Raw genomic sequence first — 15,839 nt, 5'->3', positions numbered from 1 at the left:
AAATTTCCATTAGCCAATATTTACCTGAGGCAGTTTCTTTGAAGGAGATGCTGCTATGCAGCCATCTCCACACTAATTACAGGAATTAGGAAAGAAGTGCACTGCAAGATCTTTTTTTTTTCCCTAAGCCTTTCCAGAAAGCTGCTCTTAAGCACCATGCACAGCTCAAGTTTAAGGTGCTTCTTTAGAACCCTTGCAAGGAAATCTGAATTAATTCAGCTTGTGAGAAGCTGCTCCCAGGGCAGCACCCAAAGAGAACCTCAGGGCTCCTCAAAGGCAGAACATCAGAGGGGCAGCACTGGGAAAAGCTGTGGGTGGTGGGAGTCAGGCTGCAGGGGTGAGGAGCCTCTCAAGAGCTCACCTGTCCATCTGGCTGTCCATCTGTCCATCTGTCTGTCCACCTGCAGCCACTCACACATCCCCTGTGCCACCCAGAGGGGCACAGTCCTGGCCAGGGCAGGGGGTCAGAGCTCCCCAAATCATTCCTGGGGAAGGACAAAGGATGGGCTCCTGCTAGCAGAGGGACTCCCAGCCTGACAAATTGGTCTGAATGGCAGAAAATACTTTGGTATGTGACCACTGGGTCACACAGGGTCAGCCACAGGCATGGAGACTTGTTTAATGAGAATATTTGGCTTCATTTTCCAGCTCAATTTGTGGAAAGTTTCTAGACCAAGAGCTGACTGAAAAGTGAAGGAGCTGAAGCCTTGCACAGTTGTGCCAAACTCCAGGGTCTGTGCAAAGCCCACACAGCAGGAAAACACATCCCACCTTTGCCTCCTGGCAGCCTGAGCAGCACACAGGGGCTGGGGCAGCAGGGTCCCACTGCTGGGGGCTCCTCCCACCCAGACAGCCCAAAACATCCCACCCCAAAGGGAAATCTGTGCCCTCCCCAAACCCCAAACAAGCACACCTTAAAATACCTCATGGAAGGATACAGAAAATAAATCCTGGGTTATTTAAGCACAACAAGGGAAGGAATTCATAGAACCATCAAGGTTGGAAAAGACCTCCAAGATCATAAAATTCAACTTTCTATAGCAAACCAGTACATATACATGTGTATATATACACATCTATAGATAAACATTTACAGATTACATGGCCACCAGCAACTGAGCCTCAATATTTATCTGTGCAGTCTACTGAGCTTGCTGCCTGTGTTTTCCATGAGCCAGGTTTAAGCACATGTGCCAGAGGCCTGAATCACTCTGGTTTATGGAGCTTTCTCACCACAGGCATGAGCCAGGACTCCCAGGCTAAAACTGCTTGAAAAGACACAAACACACAGACACCCTCACAACAGTCTGCACCAAAAAAAATAAATAAGTCATCAGATAGTTTGAATGTGATGTCATCTGGAACCAGCCAAGCAGCAGACTGGGAATTTTAGTTTTTCTCAAGTAAGAGGACTGGCAGATAGGCAGGCTCTGTTCTAAGCTGGCAGCAACCTCTGAGCACAGACCAACCCTGGCTGACACAGGAGCAGGAACTGAGGGGAGGGGAAATAACCCCCTGACCCTGCCTGGAAGGCAGCACCTCAAGCAGCAAAAGCCTGTTTGGGCTGGGGACACCCAGGGCTGGGGTGTAAAACCCAGCCTAGCAGCACAGCTGGGAACTGCTCTACTCCTCTTAAACAGCAGTTCAGATAAAGCTGTTCTGGAGCTGCTCTGTTACAAGATTTTACCTAATCCCCCAAAAATGCCATTTATTGTTTGGCAGCCTGAAGATCCTCCCCCTGGGGCTGGCCTTGGCCACCCAGACCCAGATTAGGGATGAAAGCCAGAGCAGAGCAGAGTTCTGGGCTCTGGGCTGAGCCTTGGGTGGCTGCAGGATGGAGGGAGATGTTCCCCAGCCCAGGGTGCAGCTGGGGCTCCCTGCAGTCACCCGGGGGTGCCCAGGTCAATGCCCCAGGAAGGGCAGCAGGGGACACAGCAGCAGTGAGGGTCCCCAGGGAGCCCCAGCCCTGCTCTGCTGGCCCCAACAGCCTCTCCCAGCTCTTGGCTTGCTCCAGAGCCCTGGTGGCTCCCAGCCAGGCGGCCACAATGCACTGGAAGGAAGAAGAAACAGCTTTGTTTTGCCCAAAGCCTTGCAATTAATCAAGTTCCTATTTCCTCACAGCTCCACATTCCCCACCCCAAATGCAGCTCCAGACATGGCAGAGCCCAGCACGGGGTTTGCTCCACAATTTCACATGAACAGAGAACCAGCAAATGGAGTTAAAGTGGGATAGAAATGTGTTTGCTCTGCTGTTAGAGGCCAGAGTAAGATGGGAGCCTCTGGAGCAGCCCCATCCCTGCCAGCAGCATTGCCTGGGCTCTGCACCCACACAGAATCCCAGTCAGGCTGGAAACGACCTCCAGGAGCATCCAACCCATCCCTACCCTGTCCCCAGCCCCAGCTCTCAGTGCCACCCCCAGGAACTGCTTGGGCACTCGAGGGATGGGATCCAACCCTCCCTGCCAAAGCCTGAGCACCTTTCCATAGGGAATTCCTCCTGGTTTGGACCTTTACTGTTTTCATAGTGACACTCAGCAAAACAAAACAGCAGTGCATTTTCCTGGCCTTTTCCCAAATCAAAGTGGGGCTGAAGAGCAGGGTGAGAACCCAGGCTCCTCAGGGACAGCAGATTTGATTTATGAGCCAATTTCTTCAGCAGAAGTCCCAGAGATGCCATTGGAGAGGGACATTCCCAAGGTGGCTGCCGGGAAGGCAGGATGAGGGTGGGAGCTGCCCCTCTGCACCTCTCCTGGCCATTATCCTGCAGGAATATAAACAGGAGGCAGGAGCAGGGAGCCAGGGGAGCTCAGGGACAGGAACTGCAGCTCAGGCAGGCTGAGCACTCGTTTCTGGCTCTGGGTGAGCACAGATGGGCAGGCACAGCTCAGCCTGGGCTCTCCTCAGCTCTGCCCTGCTCCCAGCAGCATTTAAAGCTCTCTTTGCTTCACCTCGCATGCTTTTGTTTTCATGTGTCCCAGCTGATAATTGCCAAAGTTACCTGTGTTTTTTAAGAGACCATTTTAAAAAAAATCATCCTGCCCTCTCCTATTGGATCCATTGCCCCTGGATCCCTGGGCAGGGGAAGGTCCCTGCCCATGGGATGGAGGAGCCTGAAGGTCATTCCAAACCCAAGCACTCTGTGGTTCCATGGCTCTGGGATGCTGCAGCTGGATTTGGGATGGTCAGAGCAGAGACAGCCATGGCAGGAAGGTGCAGCATCATCCCAGCCCCACAGTCCTGCTGTGCTGTCCCCTGCCCCTGCCCCACAGCTTGGATGCAGAACAGTCATATTTGAAATTTCTCTCATTTTCAGGCATGGGAAATGTTCATTTTTATGGGATGCCTAATGAAGACTTATTTATGTGGGAATAAGCACTCTTCCTTGGAGTGACAGGGTTATTTTTTCATGACCACTAGACCTTAGATCTGCTCCTCATTTCTTTCCATACCCACAGAGGGCAAGAAATAGCCATAGTTGGTCAGTGAGAAAATGAAATTAAATGCAAATAGATATGTACTGACTAAATCTGAGTTTCCCAAGGTTATTATTTCCCTAAATGCCAAGTCCCTGGGGTGAAGGAGGGGCAGCCCCAGCCTGGCTCAGGGCTGGCAGTGCCCTGAGGGTGAGGATGGGCACCAGCACTGGGAGCACTGGCAGGCCTGGAGGAATGGATGGTGTTAAACTGCTTTTATCTCCTTGGCTGGAGCCACCCGGCCATGGCAGGGACACCTCCCACTGCCCCAGGCTGTCCAAGCCCTGTCCAGCCTGGCCTTGGGCACTGCCAGGGATCCAGGAGCAGCCACAGCTGCTGTGCCAGGCCCTGCCACCCTCACAGCTCCTCCCCAGCATCCCAATAACCCTCCCCTGCCAGCCTGAAGCCATTCCCTCACCCTTCCCCAACCTCAGCTGAAGAACTTCTCTGCTGGGAGCACAGGGCTGCTCCCTAGGGAAGATGCTTTGTGCAGGGGCAGGATAAAGACACCCAGCAGGACACACAGACCAGCAGGACACACAGCCCCAGCTCTGCTCTGGACACAAATCCCTGCCCAGGATCCCTGCTGCAGTGACAGCTCCTGGCACAGGACAGCAGCCCTGCTGACTCACCCAGTACAGCTCCTGCCCAGAGCAGTTTTTCCATAAAAATAAACCCAGCCCCAATAAATAAATGCATTCCCATCGTAAAAGCCTGAGTGGTGGCTGGGAAGGAAGAGCCTGAGCCCTGCAGCAGAACCATTTCCCTCTGGGTTGTGCTCCAGGGATGCTCCAGCATGTCAGAACGAGCCCATTCCCCTGGGCAGGGGGACAGGGGCCAAGCTGGAGGGACCCCAGCCCCAGCACAGCCCTGCTGCAGCAGGGGAAGAGGCAACACTCATCAGCAGGGGATTTAGGAACTGGCACAGCTCCTGGCAGAGCAGACCTGGGGGATTCAGGAGCATTTAGCAGGGAGCCAAGGGCTTTTGTAAACAGAAGCTCAAACAACATCTCTCATTTCACAGATGGTGCTCACAATTTACAGCTGGCACATTTAAAGGCCACCCTGGACTCATCAGTGCTCATGGACACAAGAAATGCCCCAGGCCTGCAGCCTCAACATTTGCACTCCAAGGAGCCTCATCCTCTGCCACCCACAGCAGTTATTTCCACAGGAATATCAGCAGGACTCCTCAGGAGTGAGGAACATGAGAATGACCCAGCCCCTTTCCCTGCAGCTCCCCAGTCTGGGCCAGCACAGGCTCAGCACTCCTGAACAGCTCCCAGCTCCACAGCTAAAAATTACAGAAAACTGTGAAGTGCACGAGAAAAACCCCAAAGTCCTGAAGCAGAGCTCGGGGATAGGTGTCACAGGAGCAGCAGAGGGTTTGGAAGGAGCACAAACCCCAGGGCACCTGCATGGCTCCCCATGGGCACAGATGCCAGCCCCAAAGCCTGGCACAGCCCTGCAGGGCACAGGGCATGGCTCTGCAAAGCCCACAACTCTCAGCAGGCTCTTTATGGGGACATGAGTGGGGCAGCCCTGCAGGGACACTGGCACCATTCAGACACCCTGCAGCCACGGGCAGGGCTGGGCACAGACAGAGCTGCTGCTGCCAGCCCTCCTCACCCTCCTCATCCTCACCACACCAGGGGCAGACCCACAGAGCTCTCAAAACCACAGGATCCCTAAGCAAGCACAGGGAGGGACATCCACTCCCTACAGAATAAAATCAACTTAGATGCTTCATTTCTCACTGAAAGATTGGATTAAAGATATTTAATTAGAGTATTTGCCTTGTGTTATCAGCCCCTCAGGATCCATATCTCAGCCTTTAGCTCAACACAGACCAAAGCCCCAAATGTTCTGCACGTGCAGAAATTATCCCCTAATCACTGGGCTTGTGGAAAAGCACCAAATGGCACCAGCACTGCCAGGGCCACGAGCTGCCCTGCTCAGCCCTGCTTCACCCACAGAACTCAAGGCTCTGTAACTGGCACAAGCACCTGGTGCAGTGCCAGCCCTCTCACCTAATCCCTTGGGAACAGCACAGAGCCTCCCACAGCTTCAGCTGAGTTATTCTGACTTATTCTGCTGGATTCCTTTGCAACTTCTGCTAAGAAATAAACCATTAGGAAGAGGCAACTCTTGCAATCTGAAAAACTGTGAATTTGGCAACCAGTCCTTGTAAGGTCCCAGCAAGACCCAGGCTCACAAACCCCATTCTGTGATTAGACAGAGCATTTTGTTCCCCCTTGCAGGATAAACTAAAGCCATCCTATTGAGGAATGGGATTCTGACAATTTCAACAAAGGAAACTTCAAGCAGGCACGAGAGAGAGAAGCATTTTTACTCTGTCAGTACCACATGTAAAGCACAGCCATGGCTTGGAGGTGTCCTACCTTTGGGTGGTCTGTGGTGCCCCCACAGCTCTCCCTGTGTGGGGTGATCCCAGGGAGCAGGCAGGGCACAGGAAAGGCTGTGGGGCTGCTGCAGCTCAGCAATTGTGGCAGGAGGAGGATGATGGAAGCAGAGCAGATGGTGAAGCTGGATGAAGCCTGTGTCTGTTCCACACTTACCTTCCTGTCAGAGCCAGGCAGGGCCTGGAGCCATCCTGAGTGCTGGAGTGAGAGCTGCACCCCAAACCCCAAACCCCAAACCCCACCCAGCCAAGGCAACAGCATCACCAGGACCACAGCACCTGCCCCAGCACTGGCCATGCTGAGCTCCCACTGGCACCCAGGGCATGGGCTGCTGCAGAGGAGTGGGGACTGGGAGTGTGTGGGGCCCTGGGAGGCTGGGAAGGACAGTGAGGATGGTGTCCCTGCACTGGGAGATCCCTGCAGCTGGGAGGGGAGCAGAGTTCCACTCTGGGGATGAACCAGGGAATGGGGGAGGCTTCCCCTGCTGGGGATGGGGGTGTGTTGGGTTGATGTGGCCAGCAATGTCCCCATCTACTGAAGCCAGGTGGGGCAGTGACCCCGATCTCGTGGCACGATTATCTGCTAATGGGCCATCTTTAAACCAGCTGGGCAATCATCTTCATCCTTCCCATGACTCACCCTTCATCCAGGAGGTATCACCTGTTAATGGGCCATTGTTACAAACTGGGTGTGGCAGTGACTCTCATCACTGTGGGAGATATCTCCTGTTAATGGGCCATTGTTAAAAAACAGCTGGGCAATCATCTTGATCTTTCCCATGACCCACCCTTCATCCAGGAGATATCTCCTGTTAATGGGCCATTGTTACAAACTGGGTGTGGCAGTGACCCTGATCTCCTGGCACACATTCTCTGCTAATGGGCCATCTTTAAACCAGCTGGGGCAATCATCTTTATCTTCCCACAGCCCATCCTCCCTCCAGGAGATATCTCCTGTTCATGGCCAGTGAGTCCCAGTTCATGGCTGATAAAATTCCATCATCCCACTGGGAGATGCTCCAGCCAGGGCAGGAGCCAAGCCTTTCCTACCCAGATAAAAACTGAGATTTTGGACACCAAGGCACCTTCTTTCCACTGGATTCCAGAGGAAAACCAGATCGTTCTACATTATCCCTGGAGCTTCAGAGGAAACTGCACCTTCTCCAGGAGCACTGCTCCAGCTGAGCCACATCTGCCCCTGCAGGAGGATGCAGCACCATGGAATGGGACTGTGCCACCACCCTGACTGACTGATGGGTATCAGCTTGGATTCTGACTCTGGCAGGGTTTGGGATTGTTCTGTGTAATATTGCATTTCTATTTTAATTTTCCTAGTGAAGAACTGTTATTCCTAACTCCCATCTCTTTGGCTGAGAGCCCCTTAATTTCAAAATTATAATAATAATTTGGAGGGAGGGGGTTTACATTGTCCATTTCAAAGAGAAGCTCCTGCTTTTATTGGCAGACACCTGCCCTTGAAATCAGGACGGGGGAGCCTTCACCTGCTGGGGAATGGGGGAGGCTTTTCCTCCTGGGGAATGGGCTTCACCTCCTGGGGAATCTGAGCAGATCTGCACGTGGCAGGGCTGGGAGCTGCTGTGGGAAAAGCTCTGGGCTGGCAGGAAGGAAATTCCCCCAGCAGGCTCGGGCTGCGCCGCCAGCTCAGGGACTTCAGAAATAACCCAGCATCCCCAGGGAGGCACTGCTAAGGTCACTGCTTTTCCCCTTGAACTTTCCAGATGAAGGAAGCAATAGCAGAAGCAACAGCACAGATTTGGCCAGAGATCAACTGTACTGACAACAGTCACAGGATTGAACTCAGAAGAAAAGTCCTTTGTGTGTGCTGGAGTTATCACCAGATGGGCTGGGCAGCACTGGGGAGCTCTGCTCAGAAATATTCCACATGGGCAGAACCATCAGAGTGGAACTGATGGCAGATGTAACCCACAGTAACTAACTCCAGTTAAAAACAGAGGGCAAACGTTTGGTGCCCATTAAAAATTAAAATGTTCAATGGTATTCTTCAGCAAACTGCTGAGGTTGGGAATAAGAAACTACTCTGATTAAAGATTAAGGATGAAGAGTCTATAAAACACTAATTACCATTGTACTTACAGGGAATTTGGCCTGTTGGGCTTAATTACTTCTAGTTCAAGATCACTGGAGTTGAGGCTGGGCTGGGCAGCGCTGTTGGAGTTGAGGAAGCTGTTTGCATTTGAAGAGATGACAGATTCCAGGCTGGAGTTGATGATGCTGTTCCTGTTCTCCTCTAAAAAACACCAAAACCCAAGAATCATCAGCTGCCACTGCAGAGAGGGTGAAGAGCAAATGGCTGTGAAGGCATCAGGAGCTCCCAGGAAACCCTGAGCCAGTGCAAACAGGGCCATCTCTCCAGAGCTCAGTTAGCTACAGACACATTCTACATTCTACATCACACCACAAGAAATACCAGGCACTCCTTGGCTCTTCTGGCTTTAAGATGCAAATTTAAAGGAACACAATTTGTAGTAGGAAAATACACATTTTCTTAAGGTATTAATATTTTACATTCCCAAAGGTGTCCAAAATGCCACAACCTGAAGGAAGCTGAAATGTAAGCTACGTGCAGGAATGGATTTGTGTGACTGAAATCAGCCCCAGGGATGGTGACAGAGCAGCACAGCACCTCAGAGACAGAGCAGATCACCCAGGTCAAGCTGCTTCAGCCTCAGATTTGACACCAACTCCTGCTTCTCTCTCCTGCTCAGCTCTGAAGGGGAAGAGGATGGTCCCTGCTCCATTCTGGCTCAGCTCCTCCAAAATGCAGAGCAGCAGGTTCTGCTTTGGCTCTGATGTGGAATGGGATGTGCTGGGCAAGCCCCAGTGCTGGGGGAGAGCTGCCACTGCTCTGCTGACAGCCAGGGCTCCCCAGAGATTCCCCTCTGCCTCCATCACATCTTTGAGAGGTGTCCCCATGGTTTGTGCCACTTCAGCAGGGAGCACTGACAACACTGTGCATCTCCAAGGGCCACCACGCCCTCCTCAGCTCTGTGCAGGGTCACTGAAAATCCCATTAACTCGTTTCCATTAATGCCTTTGCCACTGCAGCAGTAATTGCAGTTGTGAGAAGCAATTAGCAGCACTGATGGCACGAGAGCAGCCCTGGGCAGAGAGTGGCTGTTTCTGGGATGCTGCTTTCCTGAAAGACAGGCACCAGCTGGAAAACATGGGCTCCTACTTCCAGGATACTTCCTTCCAAAACTATTTTTCCAGTGCACAATAACATGGTCAAACTGCAACCCAAAAGCATGTAGTGATGGGGAATCCTTGCTCTCAATCCCTTTAAATTCCAGCTCTTTTTGAGTGAGGAGAATGTGCAATATTAATTTGTATCCTGTGCACATACAAAGGGGGGGTATAAAAGAGTGCAAGAGGAACTCCTGGGTTGTGTGAAAGGTTAATCCTGAGCACACAGCAGAAAGGAACTGCCTGGGGCAGCTCTGCCAGCTCTGCAAAGGGAAATGCCACATCAGCCTGGGGATGCCCAGAGCAGCCCAGGGCTCCTCATCCTGCCCCTTCTCTGAGCTGCTGCATCCCTGGGCACCTGGGCAGAATCAGCAGGACAGGGCTTGCCTTAGCTCAGGTGAGCTTATCTTCCAGAGATGAGCCAAGGATGATGTTGACACACGTCAATGTGCTCCTGAAACTGGATTTCATTAATCTCCATCTGCAGGGAGCCACCATGGGAACAAGCAGCACAGGCATTTCTCTGTCCCCAGCTCTGCAAAAGGGCTCAGAGGGCACCAGCACCTTGGGATGAAACAGATGATCCATGCAGAAGAGGAGAAAGTGAAGAAAAGCAGAGTACTGACCTCCAAAAATACTGACAGGCAGATATGATAGCCAGCAAATTAAAAATTAAAGAAACTAAGCTGTCCAAGGATCTAAAAACCCCAAATCATTCTGTTTTGGAGCAGGTTCTAGGCAGCCCATGAGAGGCCACCTGTGCACAGCTGGCCAAGTCCAGGACTGCCTGTGCAGAGCCTGGCCAGCCCCAAGGACTGACCTGAGCCCCTAGAGGGTTGATTATTTGCAAACATCTCCTGCCCAAGGCTGGAGGCTGGGAATAAGCTCCATAAGCTTGGCAGCTCAGAGTGGATTGTCCCTCTAATCTCCAGAGCAGGCACATGCCAAGAGTGAGCTGGGAGTCCCCAGCAGCACAGAACTGCAGCAGCCTCAGCTCTGGGGGAAGGAGATCAATGGCAGAGCCTGAAACTCCTGCTTGATTTTATTTCCTCCTTTTCAAAAGGCTGTAGCTGTACTTTACTTCATGTTTTTGAAAGCCCACATGAAGGATCCTTTGCTGGAAGGTTTAATTTGGTTTCACAGCTACAAGAGCAGAGCTGCCCATCAGCTCAAGAGCATTTCCAGCACACAAAGGAAAGAAGATCATTCACCCCTTACCCAAACTTATCCCAATTCAGGCAGGCAGAGGCTCAGCAGAGCCTTTTCTGCAGGAACACTGTGCTGGGGCAGGGCTCTCCTGGTAACTCACCCAGAGCACTCTGGTGACAGTGACCCCAGGGAGCAGAGAGGGGATGACAAAAGAACTGATAAGGAACAAAATGGTGTTTGCTGTGTTGGTGACACTTGTGTCACAAGAGCCACTCCCTGGGTCAGATGTGGATAAGAATGCAAATGTTTAACAACAAAATAATCACTGTAATCACAGATTAATCACAATTATTTAATCTGCTCCCTGGGTGTTGAACATGATAATTTTTTGACTTAGACACAGCTGGGTATGATGAATGCCAGTGAAAATGTTAGAAAGATATTGGACTTTGATGAACAGATTTCAAGTGATGGAAAATCCACTGTCCCACTTCACTTCTTTTTATGTCAAACTGCTCCCACTCTTAAAAAATGTGCACCCTGCTCCTATTTAGAACGTTTCTAGCTTCAATTTCAACTTTTGATTTCTGTGGTGCTGAGCTGCTGCCTAAGCCCTTGTGCTTCACCCTGACTCAAGAGCCTTGGTCTGACTCCAGACCACTAAGAAAGGAAAGGAAGAAGAAAAGAAGAAAGGAAACCTCACATATTTCTCGTGATGTGCAGCAGGGAAAGCAAATAAAACAGCAGTGGCTTCCCAAAGACACAGGAGGTTATAGACTGTCATGAGGAAAAACAAGCAAATGTTGCCTCACATGGGAATAAATAAAAGCAGAAATAAAGAAATGAGCTCAGTTCCTCTCCCAGGATGGCACACAGAGGGTCCAGCAGCCTGGGGAGCCTGGAGGCTGACAAGCCACTGCTTAGTTAGCAGCAAAGGAATGACTGGGGCTGGAAGCTTTCAAAAGCAGAGTTTGATATTTGAGGCCTCAGTGAGAGCTGACCCCCAGTGTTGCAGAGCTCTGGGCACCACTGCATCCTCACACCCACCAGGGTCCTTCCCAAAGGAGACTGCAGCAACTCCATCAGACAAAGCCACGTGTTTGGAGAGTCACACAGTGCACAGACCCCTCTGTGCTCCCTGGGAGCTGCTGCCCCAGCCCTGCCCTGCTCCTGTCCTGCTCACCAGGAGACTCTGCTGCGTTTTTACCAAACTGGGAGAGCTCCCAGTGTGCAGCTGCCTGGCTCCAGCAGCACAAGGGCAGGAGGAAGCAGAGGGCTGGGAATGGGGTTCACTCTGTAACATGAAACAACAGCCTGAGCAGACACATTTCTGCCACCCCAGCAGCAGGGCTGGGGCCTTGGCTCTTTCACCCAAATATCTGGAGCATCAATTAGTGACAGAAATGGAAAGATGAGCTCCAACATTTTGAAACTGCCATGGTACATAATCCTCAGGAAAATGCCGAACCTCCTGGAGGAGTTTTCCTGTCTGTAAAAGGCAAAGTGCCCCAGGGCATCCCCAGAGGACGCCGTGGCCACCCTTGCCACAGGTGTGGCACCCGCAGCTGATGGCAGCGATGACGGGCCAGCAACATGAGAAGGGGCCAGGCAGGGGAGGGGACAGCAACACCTCATCCCTGCTAGGGCAGCCTCGTGTGGAGCCTGGCTAAGGGCTTGGTGCCAGGACAGATTCCACTCCCCACCAAGGCAACAGCAGAGGAAACAGAAGCCTGACCCTGTTATGGAATCATCCCTTCCCCTGGCAGGAGGAGAAGTGCAGGGGAATGGCAGGGGAATGGAAAGGGGGATGGAAAGGGGGATGGTAGGGGAGTGGAAAGGGGGATGGAAAGGGGAATGGAAAGGGGGATGGAAAGGGGGATGGAAAGGGGAATGGCAGGGGAATGGAAAGGGGAGTGGATGGGGAATGGCAGGGGAATGGAATGGGGAATGGGTAGGGGAATGGGAAGGGGAATGGAAAGGGGAGTGGATGGGGAATGGATGGGGAATGGAAAGGGGGATGGAAAGGGGGATGGAAAGGGGAATGGGCAGGGCAGTGCCAGGGCAATGGGGACAACAGCTGGAGCAGGGCAGTGTCAATGCAGTGCCAGCCCCGCCCCACTCTGCCCCAACCCCGCCCCAGCCCCACCCTGCCCCGCCCCACCCAGCCCCACCCCACCCAGCCCAGCCCCAGCCCCAGCCCCAGCCCCGCCCCACCCAGCCCCGCCCAGCCCCGCCCAGCCCCGCCCTGCACACTCACTGTCCCCGGGCTGCCCCGTGTGGAACAGCGTCAGCGGCCGCTCGCTGCACGAGGGCGGCTTCGTCTCCGAGCTCTTCTTGCGCGAGAGCAGCAGCTGCGCCCCGGCCGGCGCCTCGGGCAGCGTGCTGAAGATCTGCCAGAATGACAAACACCTTTCCTTGAGCACCTGCCACAGGGCACTGCCACCTGCCCACCTGTCACAGGGCACTGCCACCTGCCACAGGCACTGCCCACCTGCCACAGGGCACTGCCACCTGCCACAGGCACTGCCCACCTGCCACAGGGCACTGCCACCTGCCCACCTGCCACAGGCACTGCCACCTGCCACAGGGCACTGCCACCTGCCACAGGGCACTGCCCACCTGCCACAGGGCACTGCTCACCTGCCCACCTGCCACAGGGCACTGCCACCTGCCGCAGGGCACTGCCCACCTGCCCACCTGCCACAGGCACTGCCACCTGCCACAGGGCACTGCCCACCTGCCACAGGGCACTGCCCACCTGCTCACCTGCCACAGGGCACTGCTCACCTGCCACAAGGCACTGCCCACCTGCCCACCTGCCACAAGGCACTGCCCACCTGCCACAGGGCACTGCCCACCTGCCACAGGGCACTGCCACCTGCCCACCTGCCACAGGGCACTGCCCACCTGCCACAGGGCACTGCCACCTGCCCACCTGCCACAGGCACTGCCCACCTGCCACAGGGCACCGCCCACCTGCCCACCTGCCACAGGGCACTGCCACCTGCCTCCCTGCAGGGACAGATTCCTCCATTCCACATTCCCACTCTGCCTGCACTCCTCTCTTTTCCACCCAAGATGCAAGCTGTGAAGAGCCTGACACTGGCACCCTGCTGGCTTTTTGGGGTGCAGGTGATGAGTCCCCCCTGTGCCCCCACCCTCCCATGGCTGCAGACCAGCTCAGGAAAGTCTTTGCAACTTCCAGCCACAGATGTCAGAAAACTGAGTAATCACATTTTTCTCAAGGGGATGAAATTTTAAAACTGCACAAAAGCCCAAAGAGCAGCAGCCTTGCTGGTTGCTGATACTGGGTTATGTATTGCTCCTTTTCTGGACCCCAGGTTCACACAAGGGCAGTGACCCCTCCAGACCAGCTCTCTCAAAGCCTCTCTCCATTGCTGGAGTCCACTGCACCCATTCCTCAGTGGCTTTCCTGCCCTACCTGCCCCAGACAGACACAACTGGCATGGCCAGGCTTTCCCAACAGGAAAACACACGTGGGCACAGCTCTCTGCTCAAGACACAACTGGATGTGGACTCAGAGCCATGATGCCAGCCCAGCCAGGGAAAGCTGCTTTCTACTTCTGCCTCTGCTGCCCAAATGCACAAATCTGTTACTCCCTTCCAAACAAAACCAGACTAACAAAAGACCATAATCAGAGAACTGGCTGCATTTAGAAGAAAATGGTATTTTTTAGAACATGCAGCCAGGGAGGGACAGCCAGGACCTCAACCCCACAGAGCCACCACTGCTCCACTGACAGAGCACAACATCCACCAAATAAACACAAATACAGCAGGACTCAGATCAACACTGGATACAGCCAGCACTTGGATAAACCTGGATTTAGTCAGCAAAGCAGGAGCCAGCTGAGGTGTGCATCTCACAGGTTTGCCTTAGCATTCATCCCCCTTGAAACCAAGGACAAACTCCCACTAAACAGTGGGAAGGGGGAGAAAGGGAATTTCTGTGATGGGGCATGGCCATGCTGACTCACTCTGGGATGACCACAAACAAGGCTGCCTGGAGCAGCACTGCTTGCACAACTACAGCCCAAAGCTCAGTGCCAGCTGCCCCCTCCCTGGCACAGCCCCACGTGGGGCCACCAGCCATGGGCAGACAGGGGGCTGCCTGGGCAAAGAGACACCAGTTCTTTTCCATGAACAAGTGACGTGAGAGAGGCAGGGGAAGCCATTACCTTCTCGTGGTTCTCTATTAAAATTTCAATCACAATGTTCTGGAATTTGATGTCCATAATGGCAGCGACTGTTTCCTCCCGAGGTCGGAGCAGCGTCGGCCCAAACACCACACCCAGATTAGCAACAGTCATCAGGTTCTGCTTGTGATTATCTGCAACTCTGGGAGAAAAAGGAGAAAGAGAATGAAGTAGGTGATGGAAGTAATCCACAGGGAACCCCCTCCCTGCCTTCCCTGCCTCGTGGCTGGCACAAGGCTTACAACCCTGTTTACATTTTTCACGCTCCTGGTGAGCTCCTTGAAGGCTCAGCCATGTGGAAAAGTACAAATTTAACTGTTGTGCTCCTGGAGACCTTTCAACCTCCATGAATTGACTAATCCCATAAAACCTCAACCCCACGCCAGCCACTGAGCCTCACACTGCAAACCACTCCCAGGAAAACATCTTGAATCATTAATGCTCAAAACCCTTCTGAAAACAAATTGTTGGACCTCTGACACACACTGCTCTCCAGCTCAATGAGTGACCTCATCTGTTCCAAAGGCCAACTCCTTCCCAGCCATTCCAGCAGCAGAGGTCAGTCCCCTCTGGCCCAGCCAGGCTGGCTGGGGGGCCAAGATGGGGCTCTGCCCCCAAATCCCCTGCCCCACGTGTTCCCATCACACAGGGACACCCAAGCCTTCCTCCTCACCTCCTCCATCCCTTTTAGCTCACAAGAGGGCACAGACCAGCTCAGCAAAGTGAAGCAGCTCCCACTGAGCACATGCCCACTGAGCACCCTGGTTCTGGTGTTTGACCTGGTCTGAGAGGTCCCAGCAGCCCCATGGGACAGGTGCCTCATCCCGAGGGGACACAGCAACAGGGACACAGGCTGCACCCCCTGGCCAGGCTGGGCTGCAGGTGCTCAGCTGGACAGAGCTCACCAGGTGCCCCTGATGCTGCTGAGTCACAGAGACACTGCTGAGTCACACAGGGACAGGTGTGCCATGACCTGCACACTGCTGAGTCACACAGGGACAGGTGTGCCATGACCTGCACACTGCTGAGTCACACAGGGACAGGTGTGCCAGGACCTGCACAATGCTGAGTCACACAGGGACAGGTGTGTGCCATGATCTGCACACTGCTGAGTCACACAGGGACAGGTGTGTCAGGACCTGCACACTGCTGAGTCACACAGGGACAGGTGTGCCATGACCTGCACACTGCTGAGTCACACAGGGACAGGTGTGCCAGGACCTGCACACTGCTGAGTCACACAGGGACAGGTGTGCCAGGACCTGCACACTGCTGAGTCACACAGGGACAGGTGTGTCAGGACCTGCACACTGCTGAGTCACAGGGGACAGGTGTGCCATGATCTGCACACTG

The 15,839-nt window shown here is 53.6% G+C and overlaps 1 protein-coding gene across 3 annotated transcripts in view; it reads right to left on the bottom strand.

Moving 5' to 3' along the window:
- The window catches only part of ARHGAP26 (Rho GTPase activating protein 26), a 107,071-nt gene that overhangs the window by 11,675 nt on the left and 79,557 nt on the right, over positions 1 to 15,839 (bottom strand). For all 3 annotated transcript variants that reach the window (XM_079319722.1, XM_079319723.1, XM_079319721.1), the window contains exons 18-20: positions 14,469 to 14,628; positions 12,527 to 12,659; positions 8,011 to 8,164 (exon numbers count right to left, since the gene is read on the bottom strand). In XM_079319722.1, the coding sequence (XP_079175848.1) occupies positions 8,011 to 8,164; positions 12,527 to 12,659; positions 14,469 to 14,628 (447 nt within the window). The remainder of the gene's footprint in view (positions 1 to 8,010; positions 8,165 to 12,526; positions 12,660 to 14,468; positions 14,629 to 15,839) is intronic.

The sequence above is a fragment of the Erithacus rubecula genome, assembly GCF_903797595.1.
Source record: "Erithacus rubecula genome assembly, chromosome: 16".
NCBI classification, from domain to species: domain Eukaryota; kingdom Metazoa; phylum Chordata; class Aves; order Passeriformes; family Muscicapidae; genus Erithacus; species Erithacus rubecula.
Note: the sequence above shows the minus strand (reverse complement) of the source record. Positions and strands in the feature narration are given on the sequence as shown.